Source organism: Equus przewalskii, chromosome 15 (assembly GCF_037783145.1).
Source record: "Equus przewalskii isolate Varuska chromosome 15, EquPr2, whole genome shotgun sequence".
Taxonomy (NCBI): domain Eukaryota; kingdom Metazoa; phylum Chordata; class Mammalia; order Perissodactyla; family Equidae; genus Equus; species Equus przewalskii.
In genome coordinates, this window is record NC_091845.1 from 81,154,930 (window position 1) to 81,181,388 (window position 26,459).

Sequence of the window (26,459 nt, forward strand, 5' to 3'; positions counted from 1 at the left end):
ACAGACATGGTGGATGATGATGGAGAAAATGTGAATCCTTCCTGGACCATGGTTTGGCTGAGCTAGGCCTGCGTGTTTTCAGTCAGCTGGCTGTTCTCACAGAGGAAGTTGTCAGAAAGTTTGTTTGCTTCACAGACAGATCCCAAACACTAACGGTGCCTGGCACACACTAGGCCTTCCGTTAAAATTTTACTGCTGTCTTTTCTGTCAAGCTGGGTCTTCAAGTATCATCTAAATAAACAAATGCAACCTCAAGCAGTCTTCATACATCTCACGGTGTCCCTTTTCTCATCAAAACAAATTGGCCCCTTATTAAACCAGTTTCTCCCATAGCTAAATCTTGGATGGAGGGTGGAGTAGGGGGAATGGAAAGGATAGTAAAGCTAGAAGGAAAGAAGTTCTTCTCAAAACAAAAAAGGAGGCTTGGGAATCTAAAACCACTACTCATATGTGGTAACTTTACAAGGACGATTTGCCTCAAAGTCAAAATCAAAATGTACATGTGGCAAGCTGGCCACAACGGTTGCTTGAAATTCACGGTAATTTTAAACCAAAAATTTGCTATGAGCTTTCCACTCTTTTTCCAAGGGTAAAAAAACTGTCTAATAAATTCTGTAGAAAAATTCCCGGCACACAAGCTAACACCAGCTATGCCACCTCTCATGCTGCAAGAAGAGGTAACTATAAGCAGAATTTTGTTTTTTTCCTAGGAGACATTCTGGAAATTCTAAAGATGCAAGAATATGGACCCTTTCAAAACTTTTAAGTGTTGATGGCACTGGGACTTCATTATGTCTATCTTCATTTCAAAATTTATCCCCTTTCTTATTACACACTTGCACAAAAAGCATAGCTCTCACTTTCATCTGCAATAATTTGTGGTTTGGAATTTTCAATTCAGGGAAAAATGTAAAGAAACTTTCCTAAGTTAAAAGAGAAAATGCTGTGGGATTTAAAATGAGCAATCAATAACCAAAACATAAAAATTAAAAGGAAGGTAGAGAAACAGAATAAAGAAGGCGGCAACCGCTAATGATTCATGACAACTCAACATTATTAAAAACATGTAAGAAAAAAGTAAGAAAGACAGTGGACACTCCAGATTAATAGAAGAAAAGTGAAGTCGTAGACAAAAAGATATTTACACATTCAAAAGGTTTTTCTTTCTTAATAAACATAGATTTTCTAATTTCTCACTTATAACGTTACATCATCTAGTTCTTCCTGGGTGACCAGAATCCCCTGACACAAAGACAGGCTCAAAACGATCTTTGCTCCCTTTCAAGTCAGGATTAAAACACGAATTTCAGAAAAATGTTAGTTCATGCCATGTATTCTCACTGCTGTTTATAGTAACTCATCAAATTTGATCACATTACGTAACTATGTCAGACCATGGTTTTATAATTATGAGTAAAATCTACTTTTTAAAACAATCATTCCTTGTCAATAAAATAATTTAACATATAACCTACAAATATGACTATCAACTCTTTTTTAAAATAATTTAATATAGACTTAAAAATCCACAAGTTTTTCCTCTTACCATTCAGTAAACAAGACAACCAGATCCTCTTGATCGGCATAATGTTCCATGACTTCTTTCATTAGTCGCACTTTTTGGCCCCCTCCAATACTATTAATGCCATCACCACCTCTCCAATCTTCTCCTTGACCAAGGACCTATAAATGAAATCAACATTTCATCCCTGAGCAACCGTCAAATTATGAGAGGATCATAAAAACTGGAAGTCATCAGCAGCTCGTACAGTGTCACACAGTAACCACTCTTTTTTCACAAAATGACAGTGCTCGACAGGAAAACCTGATGCCTAGGTCAGGTCATAAGTCTTCAATGTTATCCACCCATAAAATGCCACTCCCAATTTTACCATTTCAGAAGTAGAGTTTAATCCAAGGAGGTCGGGGGTTAGGGGGTGACCACAGAAAGTATTTCTCATATCTTATGCTCTATTTGTTCAGACTAAAATGAAAAAGAAAATGAAGAAATCTTCCATCACACTTTCCAATCTGGCAAGAAATCGGTATGATGAACACTGAAAGCCCTTGAAACTCAGCAACTCCTGGATGGGGCCCTTAAGCGATTTTCCTTCTGAACCAAATGGGTTGTTCAGGGAAACAGAGGGCATGAGGTCAAACATTACCTTATAAATCTTAAATTTACATAACTCTCAAAAGCTTAATAATAATTTATCAATGTAGAAGTGGCCTAAGAAAATTGTCCTCCGTTCTTGTCCCTGTTTGCCTTAGCCTCAGCAGCTACCTCCTGTGGACGCGCATGCTGACCCCCCTGGCTGTGAGGGAGCAGGAAGTGTGTCCCCCTCCAGCACACACACACCTCGTATCTTATTTTCATCAAAACAAGGTCTGAAGTTCCCAAAATAATGATCTACTAGGAGATTTATGAAATTAAGGAGGAAAATGACATTAAATATAAAAGAAGAGGATAAAACAAATTTAGAAAACAAGTATTATTAGTTCCAACTTTACTTAACATTGAGTCAAACGCAAACCTGGCTGGCAAAGCCTGTGGGGCTCCCAGCCTCCAATCTCTAGTTATCACTTCAAAACTACCTAATATTGAAGGTTGGGGGATAAAGGCTGGCCAAGAAAACTCCAACTGATATGGATCTGGATTCATATTGGAACTATCTAGTAGAATTATTAGGTTTTGCCCTAAAAAGTGGCCTCCTCCTTTTTTCCTGAGACTCGTTAACTTCTATTCCATACCCTTTGTGGAGCTCTCCAGCACTGTGGGAATGCCAGGACAACCACATCTGGGAGCCTGTTTTGCAGTGCACTGTTATGCTCTGCTCTCTATTTCCTTTCCCCTACATCAGTGTACCAAACTTCAGAATGCATCAGAGGCACATGGAGGGCTGGTGGAAACGGACTGCTGGGTCCTGCTCCAGAGGTTGTGACTCAGTAGGCCTGAGAATCTTCATCTCTAACTATTTCCCAGATGATGGTGATGGTGGTCTGGGGTCGACACTCTGGGAATGACTGCATTTCATAATGGGAAGACGGCAGGAGGATCAAAAACTCCAGTCAGCCAAAGGGGCTGGGGTCCAAGATTTGACACTTTTTAGCTACATACCCTGGGGTAAGTTTTCCTCACCCACAAACAAAGTAACATCTACCTCTCACGGTTTATATAATCAATCAACAGCACACCAAATATAAAGTTCCTAACACAGCGCCTGGCACATAAGAAACATTTCACGCTCTCCCCAGTCTGAACCCTACAGAGCTCCCTCATGGCATTTCAGCATTATTTTACCCTGATTTTTCTGTTGCCTCCATAGCGCCTCCTATCAGTGCGTACTGCTATGTTTTTCCTGTATCCTAACAAACTTCTAACAAATTTCTCATTTATCCTGCATTAAACATCTGGTTGTTAACACTAGATCTCTTTGCCAGCAAAGCTTAGCCTCTCTAACAGCTGTTCTATGTTAACATCTGTACCTAGTCTTCCAGTGGCTACACACCAAATACCTTCTTTCTACAGCACATACTGGAACTGCTGAGTTTTTCCCAAGGCCAAGCAATCTCCACCTCTCCTTTTTTTGCTGTTTTTTGGTTTTTTTTTTTTTTTGTAAATGTGTTGCTTGTTTGTCTGTTGTCCTACCCTATTCTCCTCTTATCTGTAGAAAAGACCTGGCTGAGAGATCCTTATTTCTATGAAAAATAAATAAGTAAATAAAAAAGGCAGGCCTTTCACAGCTCAGTTTACTACTTCTACCAAATACCCCAGGTTTCCTCTGACAGCTTATCAATGAGATATTCCCCTGGAGATGTGTCTTCTAAAACTCTTTTATACTTTTATAATCTTTGCCAATTCCTCTAAAACAAAGAAACAACAGGAAAAGCAACTCTCAATAATAGCAGAGAAAGGGTATCCCCTTCACAGTCATGTTCCTAATTCTCTGTAAACAAAGAAACAAACTATGGCAGACAAACCCACCATAGAAAAATTTCTTCAAAGTCAGTGAAAAAAATTACTGTCAAATACTAATTATGTTGTACTTGTACATGATCCCACAAAATAAATATAAATATAAATATAAATATAAAAATAAATAAACATCATATTTCTGTTATTTTATAGAATATGTTCATAGAAAGCATTAGCAAACATTACAAAATTATTGTCTGAGTGGCAGACTATGAATAAGGCCAAAATGTACCTTTAACACAACCTAGTATATATAAACTAATAGCAGTTAGGTAACCAAATTTCATCTTCCTTCTGTTGATTGCAAATTGTATTGTTATTGCTATGAAAAATGTACTTTAGGTACAGATTCTAACATCTACATGAATTAAAAGATATACCATACCTTCACAGTATAATTGAAGTATTTGGCTGACTGCATAAATCGATGGAATCCATCAGTCTCCTTTGTTGCTACAGTTATGACTAATAATTTATCTGCAAAGACAGAAGGGAATACCATAAGATGGTTTACCAAGAAGTAAAATGCTCCCACATTACAACTCACTATAGTGACTAGAGATTTCATTAAACCCATGGGAATGCTCTGGTTGGTTAATCTTCACAAGGCTAAACAAAGAGCTGTTGAAAAAATAGGCGATTCAACTGGGTTATACTATACCAAACGATGAACCATCAAATGATAAATCATTTTAATGGTAAGAAAGTACATTAAAATTTAAGAAAAGCATGCCCTCAGCAAATCACTTCAACACCAAGAGAAACACTTCCATAAAATGCAGTTTTCATCTGCAGAGACAGAGAGCCTCCTAGAAATCATCTAATCAACCAGCTTCATTGTCACCTATAAGTTATCACTGATTTTCTGCACACATCAGTGAGGTCCTGAAGCACATTATAGTCATCAAAACGCTAACATGTACAAAAAGAAAAGATCCATTCACGAGACTGATCCTAACCCTTTAAAACAGATTACGATGAATTGGGAGAAAACATTTAGAAACAGAATCCTAGTTTTTTTTCCTCCTAGTAATGAATTTTTGTATTGAAAAGCCTTAAAAGCCACATCATTGACACCAACTTCAGTGCTTTGCTTTTTCTTTAACAAATAAAAGGAACTAAAATCAGCATAGCCCTAGTAAATACACAGCTTTAAGTTACCATTTTATAATGGACTATTATTTTCAATCCAACATAACACCACTTCTTAGTAGAAGAAGGTAGATTTAAGGAATCATTTCAAAATATCTATAGAAGCTATTAAGGGAAATGCTTATCAGGAAAAGGCATGTTGGAAAACGCATAAAAGAAGCGAGTACCTCAGCAAATGCCAAGAGTACTGGGATATTCTTTTTTAACTTAAGGATATAGAAGGACCCATGGACTAAGAAAGCAAAACCGACATCTTTTCAACGGAGATATATCATTTGATTCTCACTTGTCCATTATCAATAAGAAAAAATTCAGAAGGTGTTAAATGTCCACTGAGCAATACACAATCATTGGAAACAGCATTAATGCATAATAGGAATCAATTAGAAACAACTTCATACGAATCAAAGTAATTCTCCATCAAATTTCAAAAATAAAACCATAAAATATAAGCACAATACACATAAAGAAATAATAAATTCAAACATTCGCTAGTCAACCAAAAAAAGAGAAAACATTTCTATGAAGATAAATATCAACACTGTTAGACTGTTCTCCTGGAAAGAGGTATTTCTCACATAATTTTCACCATTTTGAGAAATAAATATTCAAAGAAAAATAAGTCATTTTCATAAAGTCGTCAGGCCACAAGTAGATATATTTTTAGAGGATTTTTCAATTAATTATTCTTTTGTAAAAAAACAAATATTCATTTGTAAAGTTTCAAACAGGGCTGAACCAATTAAGAAAATGTGACATGTTACCATTCCCAATAAATTTTGAAATAGGGAATACCAGATTTTATAAGAGTAAAGAGCATACTTTTTAAAATCTCTTTTCTCTGTAATAAAATGACTACATTTAAAGATAGCCTTCTAAAAGCTCTTAACTTTTTCTACATAAGTCATAAGAATTAGCTACAAGTTTAGATTTTGACTGGATGGACTTTTACATTTACCATTTCCAGTATAAAATTAACAGCAAAGATTTCATCATCCTTAACAGGAAGAGTAATGTTGGCCAGACCCTCGGGGAGCCAGAAATGTTACCTAATCCAATGACTCAGAAGGCAAAACTAAAAATGTGTAGTCTGACTGTGTCTGGCAATTTTATGCCAAATAAGGACTCCTGTTGTTTCAGTACTGTTGCTAATTACAAAAAACCAACACCAAATAATAAATAACTTTGTTAAAGGAAGGTATGTTTAACAACATTATGTATAAACGTCTGTTTCCTCTTACCTGCTATTCAGTATCATTACTGTGATGAAAAATAAACCTTACTCGATGGGGGGAAGTAAAAGCTGTACTGACGTGTACCACGCATGAGCTCTCACCAGCTGATTCAAGGGTCAATGTGCTCACTATCTATGAACTATTCCTGTCAAAGAATTGAACCTACCTTTCACATATACTTTAGATTTCACTAAAATTTACACTACAAATTTACCAAAACTAAAAGGACAGAGGACAACTGATCTATAGAATCGATGGCAAAAGGGTTGAAAAAGAGAAGGGAAACTGCCACGGTAACTGCTATAGTATATTAAAAGAATTGAGACAATTCAACCAAACGCAAATCATGGACTTTAGTTGGATCCTGATTTGAAAAACTAACTGCAAAAAGTTATTTATGAGAAAATTAGGGAAATTTGAACACTAATTGAATATCTATTGATATTAAGAAAGTTAATTTTTTAGCATGTTAATGGCATTGATTTTTTTTTCAAAAGAGTGCTTACAGGGGCCGGCCCCCTGGCCACATGGTTAAGTTCGCACACTCCACTTCGGCAGGCCCAAGGTTTCACTGGTTTGAGTCCTGAGCACGGACATGGCCCTGCTCATCAGGTCATACTGTGGCAGCTTCCCACATGCCACAACTAGAAGGACCTACAACCAGAACATACAACTATGCACTGGCAGGCTTTGGGGAGAAGAAGAAGAAAAAAAAAAGAAGATTGGCAACAGATCTTAGCTCAGGTGCCAATCTTAAAAAGAAAAAAAGTCCTTATAGTTTAGAGACACACTGAGGTATTTACCCAATGAAAGGATATGGTGTTTGCAACTTGTTTTAAAGTTGTTTGGAGTAGAGGGGAGGCAATGGAGGAGGAGGATGGAGATTAAACAAGACTGGCCAGATGTGACGACTGTTAAAACTGGATTCTTTTTGTATACGTTTGGAAATTCCTAAGCTAAAAAATAGAGTTCAACTTCATACACAATCTCTAATCTTCCTATCAGAAAAATGACAGAAAAATATTCAATATAAAACTTTGAGCCTGAATAATCTAAGTAAAAGGAAAGATGAAACAGATAGAAATGTTCTAACCAAACAAAATTATAATTTAAACAACTATAATTCGTACCTTACCCAATCCACCCGCCAGAACTGAAACACTAAAGTGAGATGATTGAGGAAATGAACTTGAGGAAATGGACTTAAGCAATATACACCCATCACCACTACCAAACCAATCTATAATGGCGTCAAAGAAAAGGCAAATGGAAGCTCAGCTGTGACCAAATGTAACCTCTATAGCCACTGACTGACTCTATTAGAAAATAGATTGAGAGAGAGAGAGACTAGAACTGCTCATCGATGAAAATCATGTCATAGCAAAAACACCCAAAAAGTTGTGTAATCATCTTTACAGTGTCCCCAAATGCCTATCACTATAGTGCGATTTGATAAATACTGAAGTAGCTAAATATTTAGCTCTCTACAAAAATTGAGATGACTATCAGAATTTCTTCCAAATCAAGAAGTCAACTTATTTAGACAGGCCAAAACATGCTATGTTCTCTCTTATTCATGCACTTACAGTTGGGGGTGGGGGTCGGGGGAGGCACTGTTAAAAAGTCATTTTCTTTCCTCCAAATAAGAGCAGAAATTACCAATATTTACTGCTGACCTAATTTTTCTTTCCAAAAACAAATCATGGATTTAAAATAGAAAGGTTTTTTTTTTTTTGCTTTTATAGCCTGTGTCCAAATGCTAAAGCAGAACATAAAATTCATCTGAAATTCATTGTCTTAATGACAAACACTGCATTAAGTAACTCAGCACCAGCCCAGCTGCCTTTGATCCCAGTACTGAGGGATAAATCACTCTTCCCCAGAAACCTTCCCCACACACAAACCAATCCTTAATTCTAAATTTGCAAATATCAAGAAAACCGATTCTAACACAGGAGCTCTGAGTACACTGTTCTCACTCCGCAGCTAACTCATTTTATGAGCAGTCACACCCTTCATCTGTAAAGCCCAGCAGCTCTCAACTTTCTACTGAAGGAATATGTTTTCTTAGTAACGGTTGGCACAGTGCAGGTGCCAGCAAACTCTAACTGTAAAAGGCCAAATAGTAAATATTTTAGGCTGTGTGGGCCACATACCATCTCTGTCACGAATCTCCGCTTTTCTTTCTTTCTCTTTCTTTCTTCCTTCCTTCCTTTCCTTCCTTCTTTCCTTCTTTCTTTCTTTTTTCCTTTGGGGAGGAAGATTGGCCCTGAGCTAACATCTGTTGCCAATCTTCCACGTTTTGCTTGAGGAAGATTGTCACTGAGCTAATACCTGTGCCAGTCTTCCTCTATTTTGTATATGGGATGCCACCACAGCATCGCTTGATGAAAAGTGTGTGTAGGTCCATGCCTGGGATCCAAACCAGGGAACTCACGGCCTCCAGAACAGAGTGCATGAACTTAACAGCTATGCTACCAGGCCAGCCCTTCTTTTTTTAAACCCTTTAAAAAGGTAAAAAAGAAAAAAAAATCTTAATTTTCTAGCTATCTGTACAAAGGCAGCCATGGGCCAGATTTAGCCTAAGACATAGGCCAAGACAGATTTTGACACCGTGGTTGGCTGTATAAATCTGAAGACAAACTATTTGAGTTGAAATCCCAGCTCTACCATTTACTATTTATTATACATTGGGTAGTTACTTAAATTCTTTGTTTCATCTGTTTCTCATCTATAAAAAGTGTGTAATAATAGCACCTACCTAATAGGTTTGCTCTGGAGGTTAAATTAGTTAATATATGCAAAGTGGCTGACACTCTAAGTTCTACATAAGTATTATACAGTATCTTCTTATATCTTCCTTATTTCTACTCAACAGATGTATGGATAAGGTAGGTTGTAGTTGTGCACATCTCAATAGGTTATAACTCCATTTCCATCTCTTTCTCTATCAGAGTTATACACTCAAGAGTCTAATCTCTTCCAACTCTCAAGATTTTATGATCTTAGTAATGGTAAAAAACAAATCAAGACCAAACCTATCTAAAAACAGTTCAACTTGAAGCTGTTCATTCAAATAATTTAGCCAGTAACTGCAGATACAACTTCTCAAGTTTTTACATTTCTCTCCACCTCCAAGTAAACTATCCTACTAACTCAAATTATGATCATCACTAGCCCAGGCTTCTGCAATAGCTTCCTAAACCCACTTTACCCACTCCAGTCATATCTCTACAAAGCAGCCGGAGTGATCTTTTTAAAATATTTAGATGTCTGATTATGTACCCCACTGCTAAACACCCTTACGTGGCTTCCCGTAGCTCTCAGGATGGTGGCCCAGCTCATTACCTCAACGTGGTCCTTGACTACCTCCATCCTCTCCAATCTCATCTGATACCTCTCTCCCCTTTGCTCTCTCTGCTCCAGCTGCACTGGCCTTTTCTGTTTCTCCAACAATGCCTGCTCCCTCCCACGCAAAGAGAAGAGCCTAGGCAAGACCACTGTCCCCTCAACCTCTTGATGTAGCCACTGCCGGTTCAAATTTGAGACTCTTACACATATGCCATTTCCTCAGGGAGACCTTCCCTGACCTACCAGAATAAGTTAGTACCCACTACACATTTTCACTGCACTCTCTAACTCTCTTTCAGACAACTTACCACAAATTGTAATTGTATATTAATTTGCACTGTTATTATTTGAAGTTAAAGTCTCTCTCCTCAACTAGACTATAAATTCCAGAAAGACAGGACATCTTTGACTCAGCACTACGCCTCCAGGGCCTATCACAGTGTTCAGCATACAGTAGGTTCTTAACAAACATTTGTTGAATGAGTGGATTCAGGGACAAGTGATGTTATGTTTCATTTGCATATATGTATAAAATAATTTGTTCTCAACAAAATGCCTATGTAGTTAGCTTTATCATCTCCAATTCACAGACGAAGAAAGCAAGGTTTAAACAGGTTAAGCAAGTTAGCCAAAGTCACTCAACAAGTTACCAGCAAATCCAGGAATAGAACTTCAGTTATTCCTCCATCTATTTTGTTCCCATGTCAGATGTGCTGTTTTTAGAGTCAAGAGGCTAGAAGAAAACTTTGAGCTTTATTCCTTGTGAAGAAAAGCGATAATGTAGCAAGCCTGAGACTTCTCTCCTTAGATCTGTTTGCAGGGTTGGTCCTTGGCTGGCACCTGGAAAGCTGAATTTTGGGAGGGTTCTCACAACTCCCAGATAAGAATGGTTCACTGCGCTAAATTGTACAAACAATGAATTTATGGTGAACGCTTGCTTTCCTTCTAAGAGTTTGGAATTTTGGTACAGAGGTTGTCCATGTGACCAGCCCCCAATAAAAACCATGGGCACTGGTCTCTAATGACCTTTCCTGAGAAACAACATTTCACATGTGTTGTCACAACTAGCTGCTGGGGGAATTAAGCACATCCTGTTGACTCCACTGGCAGTTAGAAGCTGTGTCTTGTTTCCCTGGACTTGGACCAAGCGCCTTTCCCCTTTGATGGCTGTGTCTGGTATCCTTTCACTGTCATCAATCATAGCCATGAGTACGACAATATGCTGAATCCTCTGAGTCTTCCTAGTGAATGGCTGAACCTGGGGATGGTCCTGGGGATGCTTGACCCATTATGCAGCCAACAGGTCTTCATCTGAAAGAGGAATCATGGCCCTAATTGGTTATATGTCTGATGGAGGACTGGGTTCAGAGGAACAGGCCAGAGAGACATAGAAAAGACTTCAATATACTCCAGAAGAGAGATACCTGGTACATAAGGCATCATCCCCTACTCCTACACTAACTAAGAGTCATTTCATTTAACATAAATTGTGACTTCATGGACAGTCTAGCAAAGCCTACTTCTTTTACAGAGGAGGAAACCAAGACCCAAAGAGAAAACAAGACTTGTCCAGAATCCTGCAGCTAGGTGGTAACCAATCTAGGACTGGAACTCAGGATGTTCAGTTACTAAAAGTATGGTTTTCCTAGGTCTTACTGCACGGTTTTGTTCTTTGTTAAGCACTAGTCACCCAAACACTATGACAAACAAACTGAAGCCATGGAGTCTAGGTGGCAAAAAAACAAATTTTATTTTGTGGAATTGTTAAAAGAAATTCAAAACAAAAATTCCTCAAGAGCAACTCATGCCGCAATTTCAACAAGGAAGAAAACCTAAAAAGGAAGTGTGAAAAGGACATCACAGGATTCCTTAGCATCTTTATAGGAAAGGGGGTAGAAAAGGGAATGCTTAAAGAAAAAATAATAGTAATTTCCAACCACTACTGCTACATAGGCGACATCTTCACACATGTTAGCATTCAGATGGAGGCCTGAGCTTCCACAGCCCACGCTGGACAATGCACAGACACAGTCAATGAGGAGACATGCTGTGAAGAAGAGGAGGGAGGGAGGTGAGGATGTAGGGTGACCAACCAGCTCAGTCTGCCCAGGACTAAGAAGGTTCACAGAACATGGGGCTTCCAGTCTTAAAATTCGGAAAGTCCTGAGTAAACCAGGATGAGCTGGTCACCCTAGCAGTATGTACAAGGGGACCAGAGACTATTGCCAATGATGTACAAATGAATGGATGGCAAATGGTCCAGCAGACAAATGGTAGGAGGCTTTTAAGTTAAGGATAAACTCTTTCAGAACCAGAAGGTCAACCAACACCAGAGAGCAAGTGAAGCAGGACCAGATTAGGACCTCCAGAGACCTCGGACACCTAAAAGGTCAAAGTGACTAAGACCAACTCTACCCCTCGTAAGTGCTTCAAATCATAACATGCATTTTTAAACTTTTTCTCAAATAAAAAAAAAATTGTACACATGCTAAAATTGAGCCTTTTTTTAGGTTTCTGAATTTCTTTTTGGGTGCCCATGTTTTCTGATAATATATGCACATGTTCAGTTTGTCTACTGAGTAACCTAGAATCGAATGGAAGACAAATTTCTAGGCAGGATCAAAGGACTATTAACAGTATGCTCAAGAATTCCTAGCACCTAGCTGCTTTCGCAGAGCTTAAAGCTCAAGCACTTAAGAATAACAGATAATAGTGAAAGCTTAAAGGCATCTATGTATAACTGACAAACAGATGATCATATGACAAAAAAACACCGAAATTAGTTATTTGTAGTCAATACAACTTGAATAATTATTAGGCTAAGACTGGAATTTTAGAGTAAGAGACAATTTTTCATAGTATGAGATGTAATTTCTAATATAAGAAATCGTGGGCCCCTCTATAACCATATTAATTAATTATAGCAACCATTGACCATGAAAATTATGAGAAAACCTTGATATAAATACAGCGACATATTTAAATAGGTTTATATTCTTCTAGTCTCAACAGTATCCACATACTTCAGAAAGTGATTAATATACATATGAACTATACACTCTATTCAATCTGTGTATTAAAAACACTTCATTCAGAACCCTGTTTCACCAACTCTCTTCAGTAACACCCCAATCTCCCTCATAATAACTATCCATGACCTATGTAAAGACACTCAACCTAATGTCAAGAGCTCAACCTGAACGTGATAAACAGTAAGAAGAAAACTAATGAGGACCCACTTGTCTGCATCAACCCCAATTGCCTCCCGGAAACACGGAGATAAAAATGCAAGGACTGGACTGCAGCCAAAAACTATACACAGAGTTCCAACAAATAGTTTCTGGAGGTTAGAAGGGGAAAGTAAAATTCAAACACTGAGAATGATCATGCTAAGGGGGGCTTCAATCACAGCAAGTAAAACGTGACTTAAAAGACTGAAAGAAAAAAAAGGTGTCCTGCGAATCCTACTCAAAAACAAGCTAAAAAATGAGCCAACACATGCGACAGCTGGCCAAAACACACAAACCAACAAGCAGAAAAGTGATCTTAACAAGAGAAGATGATCCCACTGTAATCTGTGCAGCCCAGGTGTGGAAAATTATGAGTCTGGCACGCTACATTAGGGAGAATTTTGACAAACACAGAGATGGACCAGCATGGTTAGACATCTGGCAATTATTTCACATATTGAATACTTGAGGGATTGAAAATTTTTCTACCTGAATAAAAGATTCACCACCTCCCCACCTCATCATATTTGACAAGAAAAAACAGATTTTCTCTCTTATTTTAAAGGAGATAATTGGCTGGGAGAAGAATTAATGGAGAGCAGGTAGATTTTGTATCAATACTGTCTTAATCCATTCGGACTGCTATAACAAAATACCACAGATAGGGTGGCTTAGAAACAACAGAAATTTATTTTTCACAGTTCTGGAGGTTGAGAAGTCCAAGATCATGGCAGCCGCAAGGCTGTGTTCTGGTAAGGGCCCACTTCCTGGTTCATCACCAGAGCCTTCTCGCTGTGTCCTTACATGGAGGATGTGGCTGGGGTCTCTTGGGAGCCTCTTTTATAAGACCACTAACCCCATTCATGAGGACTCTACCCTCATGAGTTAGGCACCTCCCAAAGGCCCCCCTTTTAATACCATCACCTTTGGGGGTTAATACTTCAACATTGAATTTTGGGGGAACACCTTCAGACCACAGCAAATACAAAGTACAATAAAAAGCATCCAGAATGAATGGACAGTCTTGGAAAAGCAGTGTTTCCTATCTTTACAAATATTGATATAAAGACTACAGGACCATTTTCCAGCATTTATGACTTGGAGAGCACATCTGATCCCTTCAATGGTTATGAAATTTATACCTTCGATGTAATTTTATTACCAAAGGAAAAAGGGTCTGTCCCCTTCACAGAGATTTTAATCCGTGGAATTCCAAGGGTTCAAAGGTTGCAACAACCTCCAAAACAGAAAGACGTAGCAGGAGTAAGAACCTCCTTTGACTGGAATAGGGTACCCCATCTGCTGGCCAAATGCTTTAGCAGAGACTATGAATTGCCTGCCAGAAATCTGTTTCCAAGACTGTGTAGTTTGTTCAAACAAATCTGATCTATTGCTGTTTATTCCATATTTTACAAAGGCACTAAAAATATTTCCCAGATTCATAAGCAAAAGGCATAAATAGCAAAGTTGGCAACCAGGACAAAAGAGCAGGGGCTGAGATAATAGATTCCTGCTGACTAACCTACGAATGAAAAGAGCTTCCCTGGGGCAGAGGGCCACCTGGAGACCGACTGGTGGTTAAGCCAGCCACGCTCTCAGAGAAAGTTGTAAGGGTGAGGTGCCTGAACCAAGATAACCTTTACTTCTCCATTATGGGAAGAAGAATCTTTCTGAAGAAGTCTTCCTAACCTAAAAGAATGAAAATAAATGAATCTGGGATGCAAAATTAAAAGCAGACCTGCTAAAGTGGGGAGTGGCTGAAATGGAAACAAGGGAAAAGTCATAACTTTCATTCATCACCTTCAAGTACAGTCAAACTTTTGTCTCTTCCACACCACATTGTGATGAACATATTATATTTTTTAAAAGAGGACATTTTCTAGTGCATTGACCTTGCATAAAATAAGTATATTTAATCTGAGCAGCAGCCCATCCTCACACTGTCTTAAGAATGTAAAAGCACCTATTTTGACAGCTCAGAATCATCCCCCATAACTTGCTAGTTCTCCACATTGTTCAGATGGAGTATCTTTCCAATTATTTGTCTTCTTCAATCGCCATATAGCAGATTACTAGAAAACTGAGTCAGTATATCAGATATTTTGGGGACATAAAGTTAAATGTAGATGATCTGATATCTACAACTACAGATATCTTCTTCTATAGAATTAATACAAGATTCCAAAAAAAGGAGTTTTATTATTCACTTTGTGCTGCAAACTGTCATAAATTTTCATCTTTATATAAGAAAAATGTCTTATTTTTTTTGGAGTATATCCCAGAAAATATAAGAAACATTCCAGCATTCAGTGTGCCAAGTTAGGGATTAGAGAAATACATTTATATACACACATGACTGATTTTTCCTTCTCCAGCCACTCTTTGTAATTTAACTTTTTGGACTAGCTGATAAAGTAGGAAGAAATATTCTTTCCCAGCGCTTTCTCCCAGACATCTATCTGACTTTCCCTCAGAGGATACCAGTGCTGTTGTTCTCATGGATGCTTCAAGAGATGTCAATGTATATACTAGCAAATTCTTTAGACCTCACTTTGGATCTTTTCTCTTTTTTTTAATTCAATTTATTTAAACTAAAACAAAAACAATTTACCCATATCTCCCATGTCCCCATCCCCACCTCTGGCAACCAACAATCTGTTCTGTGTTATCTATGAGCTTGGTTTTATGCATATATATTTAGATTCCACATATAAGAGAGATCATACGATATTTGCCTTTCTGTCTGACTTATTTCACTTAGCATAATGCCCTCAAGATCCACCCATGTTGTCACAAATGGCAAGATTTCTTTCTTTTTAATGGCTGAATAATATTCCATTATATATGTATACCAACTTCTTTATCCATTCATCCATCAATGAACACTTAGGTTGTTTCCATATATTGGCTATTGTAAATAATGCTGCAGTGAACATGGGAGTACACGTATCTTTTCAAATTAGAGTTTTAGTTTTCTTCATATAAATACCCAGAAGTGAAATTGCTGAATCAAATGGTAGTTCTATTTTTAACTTTTTGAGGAATTTACATACTATTTTCCATACTGGCTACACCAATTTAAATTCCCATCAACAGTGCACAAGGATTCCCTTTTCTCCACACCCTTGCCAACATTTGTTATTTCTTGTCTTTTCAATAATAGCCATTCCAACAGGATGAGGTGATATCTCGTTGTGGTTTGATTTGCATTTCCCTGATGATTAATGATGTAGAGCATCTTTTCATGTACCTGTTGGCCATCTGTATGTCTTCTTTGGAATAATGTCTATTCAGATCTTCTGCCCACTTTTTCTTTGGGTTTTTTTTGCTATTGACTTGTATGAGTTGCTTTGGCTATCTGGGGTCTTTTATAGTTCCATACAAATTTTAGAACCGTATTCTATTCTGTAAAATACACCATTGGAATTTTGATAGGGATTACATTGAATCTGTATATTGCTTTGGGTCGTGTGGACATTTTAACAATATTACTTCTTCCAATCCATGAGCATGGAATATCTTTCTATTTATTTGTCTTCTGCAGTTGCTTTTATTAGTGTCTTTTAGTTTTCAACATACAGGTCTTTCAGCTTCTTGGTTAAATTTATTCTTAGGGATTTTACTCTTTTTGATGCAATTTTAAATAGGATTATTTTCTTAATTTCTCTGACATTCATTATTAGTGTATCCAAACGCAATAGACTTTTGTGTATTGATTTTGTATCCCACAACTTTACTAAATTCTTTTATTAGTTCTAACAGTTTTTGATGGAGTCTTTAGGATTTTCTATATAGAATATCACATCATCTGCAAATACTGACAGTTTTACTTCTTCATTTCCAGTTTGGATGCCTTTTGTTTCTTTTTCTTGCCTAACTGCTCTGTCTAGGAATTCCAATATTACGTTGAACAGAAGTGGTGAGAGTGGGCATCCTTGTCTTCCACCGTCGAGTATGATGTTAGTGTATGCTTGTCATATATAGCCTTGGTTATGTTGAGGAATGTTCCCTCTATACTTACTTTGTTCAGAGTTTTTATCACAAATGAATGCCAAACTTTGTCAAATGCTTTTTCTGCATCTGAGATCATCATACGATTTTTATCTTTCACTTTGTTAATGTGGTGTATCACACTGACTGATTTGCAACTGTTGAACCCTCCTTTCATCCCTGGAATAAATCCCACTTGATCATGGTGTACCATCCCTTTACTTATCGTTGAATTAGGTTTGCTGATAATTTGTTTAGGATTTTTGAATCTAGGATATTGGACTGTAATTTTATTGTGGCATCCTTGTCTGGTTTTGTATCAGGGTAATGCTGGCTTTGTAAAATTAATTTGGAGAGATACCTCCTCTTCTACTTTTAGGAGAGTTTAAGATGGATTAGTATTAATTCTTTGAATGTTTGGTAGAATTCACCAGTGAAGCTATCTGGCCCTGGCCTTTTGTGACTTTTGTTTGTTGGGAGGTTTTTGGCTACTGATTCAGTTTCCTTACCAGTAATCAGTCTGTTCAACTTTTCTATTTTATCATGATTCAGCCATGGCACGTTGTATGTTTCTAGGACTATATCCATATTTCTTCTAGGTTGTCCAATTTGTTGGTGTAGAATTGTTCCTAGTAGTCTCTTATGATCTTTTGTATTTCTGTGGTATCAGTTACAAGCTCTCCTCTTTCATTTCTGATTTTCTTTGACTCCTCTCTCTTTTTTTTCTTGGTGAGTCTAGCTAAAGGTTTGTCAATTTCATCTTTTCAAAGAACCAGATCTTAGTTTCATTGACCTTTTCATTATCTTACTTGTCTCCCATTTCATTTATTTCCCCTCTAATCTTTGTTATTTCCTTCCTTCTACTAACTTTGGGCTTTATTTGTTCTTCTTTTTCTAGTTCCTTGAGGTGTAAAGTTAGGTTGTTTATTTGAGACTTTTCTTGTTCCTTGAGGTAAGGATTTCTCACTAATAACTTCCCCGTCAGAACTGCTTTTGCTGCATCCCACAAATTTTGGTATGTTACATTTCCATTTTCATTTATCTCACAGTATTTTTTTATTTCTGTTTGATTTCTTCTTTGACCCACTGGTTGTTTAGTAGCATGTTGTTTAATCTCCACATACTTGTAAACTTTCCAATTTTCTTTACGTAATTAATTTCTAGTTTGATACCATTATGTTCAGAAAAAATGCCTGACATGATTTCAATCCTCTTAAGTTCATTAAAACTTGTTTTATGGCCTAACATATGATCTTGGAAAACGTCCCATGTGCACTTTAGAAGAATGTGTATTCTGTTGCTTTTAGATGGAATGTTCTGTATATATCTGTTAAGTCCATCTGGTCTAACACGTCATTTAAAGTTAATTCCATGGAGTGAGGTTGGCACAATGTGGGTAAGCATCTGCCTCAACATGGGGCTTAGAAGGCTTGAAGGACAGCAGCAGAGAAGTCTACCCAGTTGACCTTTTACCTTTTTAAATGCAAAACAATATAAAACCATGAACATGCTGACTTTTCTAAGTTTTCTGCCCATTATAATGTGTATGATATAATGCATACGATGGGTCAGTTTTAGCAGAGAGCCAAAGGTCTTTCTGACCATATGTTTATATACTCCCAGTGCGTGAAGTAGTTTTATTCAAGTTCTAAATTGGGGGGGGGGGGGGAATAATCAAAGGGATTGGTCTCATATAATAAACATATAAATATGATTAAAATAAGTCTTCATAAACAGCAAGTTATTAAGTGTTTGATTTCAATCTATTCTCATCCAGGCAATAATGAGACAAAAAGATGTATAATGTGTGTATGACTTGTCTTCAAGTAAAATATTTAATTTGATATGTAGTGCACAGTAGACACCGTCAGTTGACCTTAATGATCTCTGTGACAACTGGCCCCTCTAGGCCTCCAAACATCATCCTTGAGGCCATTAACCTTGTTCCATGAGCTCACACCAACCTATTCCCAGTCCTCCTCGGGTTCTTCCAATTCCAAGCTCTTCTGCAGAGATATATTCCTTTCCTTAATAATTAGGTTTTCTGTCCTTTACTTTTTCCACCAGTGGTAGATTCCTATCATGACATATTATTTCAATAGATGACTCAAAACTGGTCTTGTACCCTCTTCCTCAATTTTAGTTCCTGTCAAAATATTCCAGTCTCAGAGATGGTATCCCCAACATTCACTACCCAGAAAAGGCCATACGCACTGCCTTAGTCTTCACATGACTTACCATTCTGAAGATTTGCCTAATGCTAACGCTTCAACTTCCAAGATCTCCGCTAATCATCTATTGTCCAAAATTTACTCAACAAGAAAACGTCTGAATCATGAACTTAAGCACTAAAGAACAGATTTCCATTCCCCTGACTGTCCTTTACCCTGTAGATATATTTCCAAGTTTCTGATACATTTCAGAGAAATGTTTTCGTTTACTTATTCTTGGACCATTCTACCTCTGGCCCTCTTACACCCACTTCAGTTTCCTTCCATCCCTTGGGATTACTGAACCCTGAAGATCCACTGGACCCTTAATCCAGTATCTTCTATTTTGGTCCATTATGCCAATGTCCTTGTCCAGCGGTTTTCAAACATTAGTGCACATCAGAAATACCCAAAGTCTTATTAAAATATAAATTTCTGGACCACATTCCCCAGAATTTTTGATTTGATATGTTTTAGGAGAGGCTTAGGAATAATTTCTGAGCATCAGGGATCAGCACCAGGAGATGCTCATGATGCTGAACAGGGATGACACTATAAGAACTACATCCTAGGTATGCCAATGAATATACACACTTCAGCATCTCAAATTCTAGATAACAATGAGGAAGTTAAACAGGGAAGGAAGAAATCAAGAGTAGCTGGTAAAGTGCCACAAAAGAAAAAATTGTAGATGGGCCTCAAAGATGGGATAAGAATTGGCTAGTTAGAAAAGGGGAGGAAATAACAGTGTTTTCAGTATCCAGAATGACAGAAAATGGTTAATTACAAATCGTAATTTAGGAGTGAGAGAGAGCAGCTGGAAGACAAGATGGCGCAGACCATGGATCCCACAGCCAAGGTCATTGGGCTCTGTAAGGGGAAGAGTGCCACAGGAGGCTTTGAGCGGAGAATTAACATTCTTAAGGTGCTGTTATTTCATTCACTCCTTCAAAAAATATTGTGTGCCTGCTATGTGCTAGACACTGTTCTAGAGACTGAAGATTCAAGAATGAACAAAAGAGACAAAAATCTCTGCCACCACGGAGTTTACATTCTAATGCAGGGGGACAAAACCAAACAAAATGTATTTATTTAACTTACAGGGCTAAAGAGAAAGTGAGGAGGGACAGAGGGAGCCTTGAACGTGTTGCAGTTTAGACAGCATAACCAAGTGTCACTGAGAGGGAGACGTGAAGTGGAGGAAGTGAGCTAGCTATGCAAGATCTGAGGGAAAGCTTTCCAGTAAGAGGAAACAACAAATACGAGAATCTGACTGAGCCGGGTTCAGGCCTCCTGTGTCCTCGGGGGAGAGGGGAGAGGAAACCACAGGCACCAGAATGGCCAGAAGAGACCAAACAAGAGAGAAAACGAGATGAGGTCAGAAGTCAAGAGTGAATAGACTGTGCAGGGGCTAGTAGGTCATCGTAAAGATTTTGGCTTTTTTCCCAAAGGCAATGGGAAGCTATTAGAGGATTTTGAGTGAAAGGATAATATAACAGTTGCTAAAATATTACTACTACTGTTACTAGTACTAATAATAGTGTCTACCACGTAGATACTATGAACTCATTTAATCCAGTGCTACAGCTATTCCAATGTTACATTTAAATATATTGCCCAAAATTAAACAGACTATTAATAGGAGGACCTGGATTTGAACCCAGACAGCCTGGCTCCAGAACCTGTGCTCCGAACTGCCATACCAGCCTGTGCCCCATGGCCTGACTAAAGTCTAACAGGATTACTCCGGTTGCTATGACTGAAAGAGGTCAAAGGTAAAATTAGGAAGCCTGATTGGGACAGTGTTTACAACAATAATCTAGGCTAGAGTCCACGGTGATATGGACCAAGGAGTGGCAGGAAAGAGGGTAAAAAGTGATCAGTTTGGATATGTTTTGAAGGTAGACTAAACGAGACTGACTGACAGATTAAATGTGGGGTTTGAGAGACAGGAGTGAAGAAGGACTCCAGATTATTTAAGAAGACTAACCTTAAAAGATTAGCCTGCTGCATAGGTAAAATGGTACAAAAAGGTTAAAATCAGAAGTATTTGCTGTGACCTTCAAGGTGATAAAAAATCTAAATGCCATGTTCCCTATCCAGAAGGGGATACAGCCCCTACAACTTCTATTTTGTTGATACTTGTTTGCTGCCAGAGGAGTTATGGACCCCGCCGTGAGACAACCTAAATGTAGATTAAGTGATTTATTATAACACATAAAACAAGGTAATGACCCACAAATTCCACACTCTTCTTCCTTTAGGATAGTAATTTTGGACACTGCATATATAATACAGACAGCTAAAGTGCCTTTAAAAAATAATGACGCCCAAGACCCACCTCAGACCAATATCATTCAGAATCTCTGGGCTATTCTTATTTCCCTTTTCAGAATAGAGAGAAACTCCTGTGCACCAGCTCATCCTAAAATGTAAAGCTTCTCTGTACCTCATAATATTTTATTGAGATTTTCATTGGTTTTAGCCAGAAATCAATATGCAGAGGTTTTCTTTTTTTAAAATCTATCTATAGAATAAACAAGCTATTGTGACACATTCCTGTGTAAATGCCATCACTTTAAGTCATTAGTGAGAAAATATGTCACAAGGATCAGAACATGGACATTGAAAAGCAACTGGGGGGAAGAAATACCAGCTGTTGGCCCAGAGCACTGTTAGAGGAAGGGCACTGTGAAAAGCGATCCCTCCCTCCTTCCCTCTTTCCCCGTCTCTTGTACCATCATATTCAATTGGTACTGGCTTAACACGTTAGAAATGAACGTTCACCAACTGGTTCTTCAAAAAGAAGAACAAAAACGTGGCAAGGCATTAAGTATTCATAAGCAAGACAGATATTTAAAGCAGATGTTTATAAAATAGCTCTCTTGTGAATACAATCTAATCTCAGCAGCATAAATCCACATGGGGCAGGATGCACCTATGTACCGGGACAGGCTGTATCTGAGTCAGCAGCTATTCAGGGAACCTGAGTAACAGGAACGGAGATTCCCCGTTGGAAACCTCGGCCAGTGTCACACAGGGCCAGCTGCTGTGAGGAATCCTCAGAAATCCAAGCTCTCCAGAAGCCTCCACACTCCAAAGATCAACAAACACATGAACAAAGAGAACAGATTAGTGGGTACCAGAGAGAAAGGGGGATGGGGGGAGGCCAAAAGGGGTAAAGGGGTGCATATATACGGCAACGGATAAAAATTAGACTATTGTGGTGAGCACGATGCAGTCTATACAGGAACTGATAAATTACAATGTACACCGAAATTACACAATGTTACAAGCCATTATGACCTCAATAAAGTAAAATAAAAGAAGCGTCCACACTCCAGAATCAAACAAGGAAGAGTTCCTACTGCTGACGGGTTCCTGGTGTCACTCGTCAGAGAACGGCCCGCGTGAAGTCCGTGTTCACCATGCCCTAGAAGCAGGGCTAAGCATTTGGTCTTCCCTAGCACAGATGACCTCTCCAACACTCCTCGCTCACTCATAATTCCAGGATTTTCTCAAAGTAGAAGAAAAATCACAGTAGTCATAAACTGGCATGTTGTTAAAAATGTATATACCTCAACGAATTTGGATTAAACTATACTATTTATGTGTAGTTTTTCAGAAATATACAATATGGCTTAAAATAAGAAGAGAAAAGATTTCTCAAATTCTCGAATCGCTCTCTTAGCATTTTTCACTGAGCATTCAAGACAGTTAAACCTCGGACGCTTTCATCTTTCCCTAAATACTTTTTTAGTCGAAATCATTCTATAAAATACTATAATTAAGCAAAGAATACCAGACAAATCTAACCTCTTCCTGACGTTTCATGATCATGTCTAACTGTCCTTTCCAGTGATACAGTAATTCCCCAAAACACATCTAATTCTACATGGCTATTTACCCCCACAATAAATGGCTCCAGACAGAACGGTTTTCACATGCTGTTTCTGACCTTTAATTTCTTGGTCTCCAATTCGATGTCTGAGTGTCAGTATGTCCACTTCTATCATCAACACAGTATGTTTCTCCAGTTACTGCCCCCTACAATTTTTATAATCTATTAGGTACTGGGAGGTAGAAAACTCATTTGCTCATACTGTGTATTAAATCAAGTCAGTAAATGGTTTTCCTATATTTAATCATAAGTAATATAAAGAAACAGCTGGATGTTTAGATCAATTATGGCTAAAAAGAATAGTACAAAGTTAACTACAATAAAATTAAAATTGCTGTATTTCAAAAATGTTCACCAATAATAAAATGATCGCTACTACATGAAGCCTTTAGAGATTTATCTTGCAGCTTACTTAAACTGTACACATTCCCCAGATGCAGTTTATGAAATAATATCTAACATCAGGGAGGTTCTAGCTTTTACTGAAAGAAAAATCAAACTGACCTAAAACATTCTCACACTGAAGCAGTGAAAAATATCTCAGGCTTCCATGGTATTTGGTGAAAAATTGTGTTGCTTTGATAATTATTAGAATGGCAAGGAAAAAATTCAAAACTTCTCTGGGGAAAAAAATACACACACATACACGCACACACCCTACCTACAATTCTTCTGCCAAAATAAAACCAGTAGTATTGGACAAGAAGAGAACCCTTTAGACACAAATTCCATACTCTTCTTCCTTTAGTAATTTTGGACCCTGCATGTATAATATAGACAGCTAAAGTGCTTTTAAAAAATAATGATGCCCAAGACCCACCTCAGACCAATATCATTCAGAATCTCTGGGTTATTCTTATTTCCCTTTTCAGGATAGAGAGAAACTCGTGTGCACCAGGGGAGTAGCACAGAGGCTGGGGCATCTGGAAATTTCAGCCTGTGACAGAGGAAAGGAACCCCAGGTGCAGGAGTTTATATCGCTAAACTACAGACTTAAACCCTGACTCCACTCTACCTTTGAGCCCTACAAATAATCTTCAATGGCTCTCATCTTCATTCCTTCCACAAACAGTTATTGACTGTTCTCTGTGAACCAGGCACTGTGCTAAATATTAGAGATACAATGATAAAAAAGCAAATGCTAGAATTTAGGACAATGTAAACTCTAGGAGCTGATGGTGTCCCAACTCCTAGTTGACACATAGTAGGCACTCAATAAATATTTCTGGAAGGAAGGCATCAATAAATACTTTCGGAAGACTGAGTCACTGCCTTCATGGATCTTATAATAGAGTAGGGAGTAGGGGTGCGGATGGCAGACAGTAAGCAAATAATTGCATAAATAAGTCTAAGTAGAAATTGTGATAAATGCTAAGAATGAGATGAGAGATTTTAATAGAGGAAATTATTTGAAATTGGAAGGTTAGGGAAGAACTCTGAGGAATTCATACTAAAACTGAGACCCGAAGGAAAGATGAGTTCAGGTGAAACAGTGTGTATAGGGGGCGAAATCAAATATAATCCAGCAATATTGATGTCTCAGGGACCCCCTCTTTGTCAGCTATGCTGGATTTTTTTCATTTCTGTCTTTAGAGAGTTAGAGGATTAGTAACAATGTCTCTTACTATACTGTATCATTGAGCAAATGTTCCCATCAGAAAAGAAATTACCAAGTTACAATTTAATACAACTTCTCCCTTACTTTTCAAAAAGATGAAGAAAATGTCCCTTTTCTAGAGTTACTAGGAAGTAACTCTAAATAAACCACAACTGAGGCTACTATCTACTGCTATTTAATGTACTTCATGAAAATAAACTAATTTTTTCTAAACAGATTTTTGTCATTTAAATCAATGTGTAAGTGTATTTTTTCAGTAAATAGAAAATTATATAATCCAACAAGTTTCCTTGTTTGATTCAATTAGCAAAAAAGTTTAGTGTCAAATTCACTATCCAGTTGTATCACACCCTTCTCTCCTGACGTTTCTTTCCACTACTTTTTTTCCCCTCTTTTTGCCTATTCATTTTCAGTCTCTTTTTCCAGTTTGTCTTCCTCCATCTCCTTCTGATAACTGAGTGGCACATATCAGAATCATCAGAGACCTTCTTCCAGCTACAAAGGACGGTCAGAGAAAATACTACAAAACCTACATCTCTCATATTACAAGATTAATTTTCCCATGGAACTAAATGGAAAGCAAGAGAAGAGGGGAGTATTTTCTGGGCACATAAATAGCCCAGTGCTTGCATATTTAAGCATAGTAACTATTTAAAACATATTGAAGCATAATAAATAACAAACAGCAAGTGTTAAATTCAAAGTCAAGGTTTTTAATTAACATACTGCATCAAACTAGAAGAGCAAGGCCTCATCAGCACATTCCGATCTCCCATCAAATCAAACACGGCCGACGCCCAGCGCGGGTGCAAAGCACAGCTGACTCCGACTCTGCGGCCCTGAACCCACGGTCCTGAAGCCAGATGTCCCCCTACTTGTTTCCACCCGCCTTGCTTTGGTTATACAGCAATTTCTGTAAACTGAAGTCTGTTTCAAGCTGCTCTGTAGTTTCTCAGCACTTTAACTATCGCTTTGCAGAGTGCTGTCTCCCAAACACAGCCCAGTGAATCACACCAGCTGTCTGGCCTTCTTCCCGGAGGGCAACACCCCGCCCGCCCTTGCAAAGTTCCTGCTGTGGGGGCCTGTTTTTCAGCACCAGCTCTCTACTGAATAAACACTTGGATAACAACATTATAGACACCGAAAAAGACTATAAATTTTAATAATGGTGACTACTAAAATAACTGTAAAACAGTCACCAAAGTCGCTCAAAAAGGTTCCAGTCCATGTAAACAAGCGTGAGAATAAAAGAACAGCAGGTAAGAGTGTATTCCTAATTGATGTCGACTTAGGCAAATTTAAACATTTAACATGCAAAACTTAAACTCCTCTGTTCCTCTCACATCTCCCATCCAATCTGCCTGCAAATTCCGTCAGCGTTACAGAACCCAGCCTTCCCACACCACCTTCCTGTGACTCGCCCAGGGGGGACTACCATCCCTGCCCTGGAGTACTGAAGTCGCCTCCCGAAGGATTTCCCTGCATTTATCCCTGTCCACTTCACTCCGCTCCCTACACTGGCACCAGAATGACGTCTGCAACTCTGGCACTTGAGGGCTACAAGGTATAGCCGAGCAGGTGTACTCCACAAAGCCACCCAGCAAAGTGGCCAAAGGGGACAGTGGGCTTGAAATCCAGTCTTACTCCATTCAGAGGAGGTAACATTCTAATTCACACAGGTCTTGAGTCTTTTTGCTTCCAAATATTCTAATGGTCTCCTTTTTTGTTCTCAATAAAATCTACACTCCTTACCATAGTCTCCAAGTCCCTATGTAACCTGGTCCTGACTGTCACTC

The 26,459-nt window shown here is 38.2% G+C and overlaps 1 protein-coding gene across 4 annotated transcripts in view; it reads right to left on the reverse strand.

The window, feature by feature from the left end:
* The window catches only part of PLOD2 (procollagen-lysine,2-oxoglutarate 5-dioxygenase 2), an 87,854-nt gene that overhangs the window by 43,269 nt on the left and 18,126 nt on the right, over positions 1–26,459 (reverse strand). For all 4 annotated transcript variants that reach the window (XM_070577593.1, XM_070577594.1, XM_070577592.1 and 1 more), the window contains exons 2-3: positions 4,362–4,453; positions 1,547–1,683 (exon numbers count right to left, since the gene is read on the reverse strand). In XM_070577593.1, the coding sequence (XP_070433694.1) occupies positions 1,547–1,683; positions 4,362–4,453 (229 nt within the window). The remainder of the gene's footprint in view (positions 1–1,546; positions 1,684–4,361; positions 4,454–26,459) is intronic.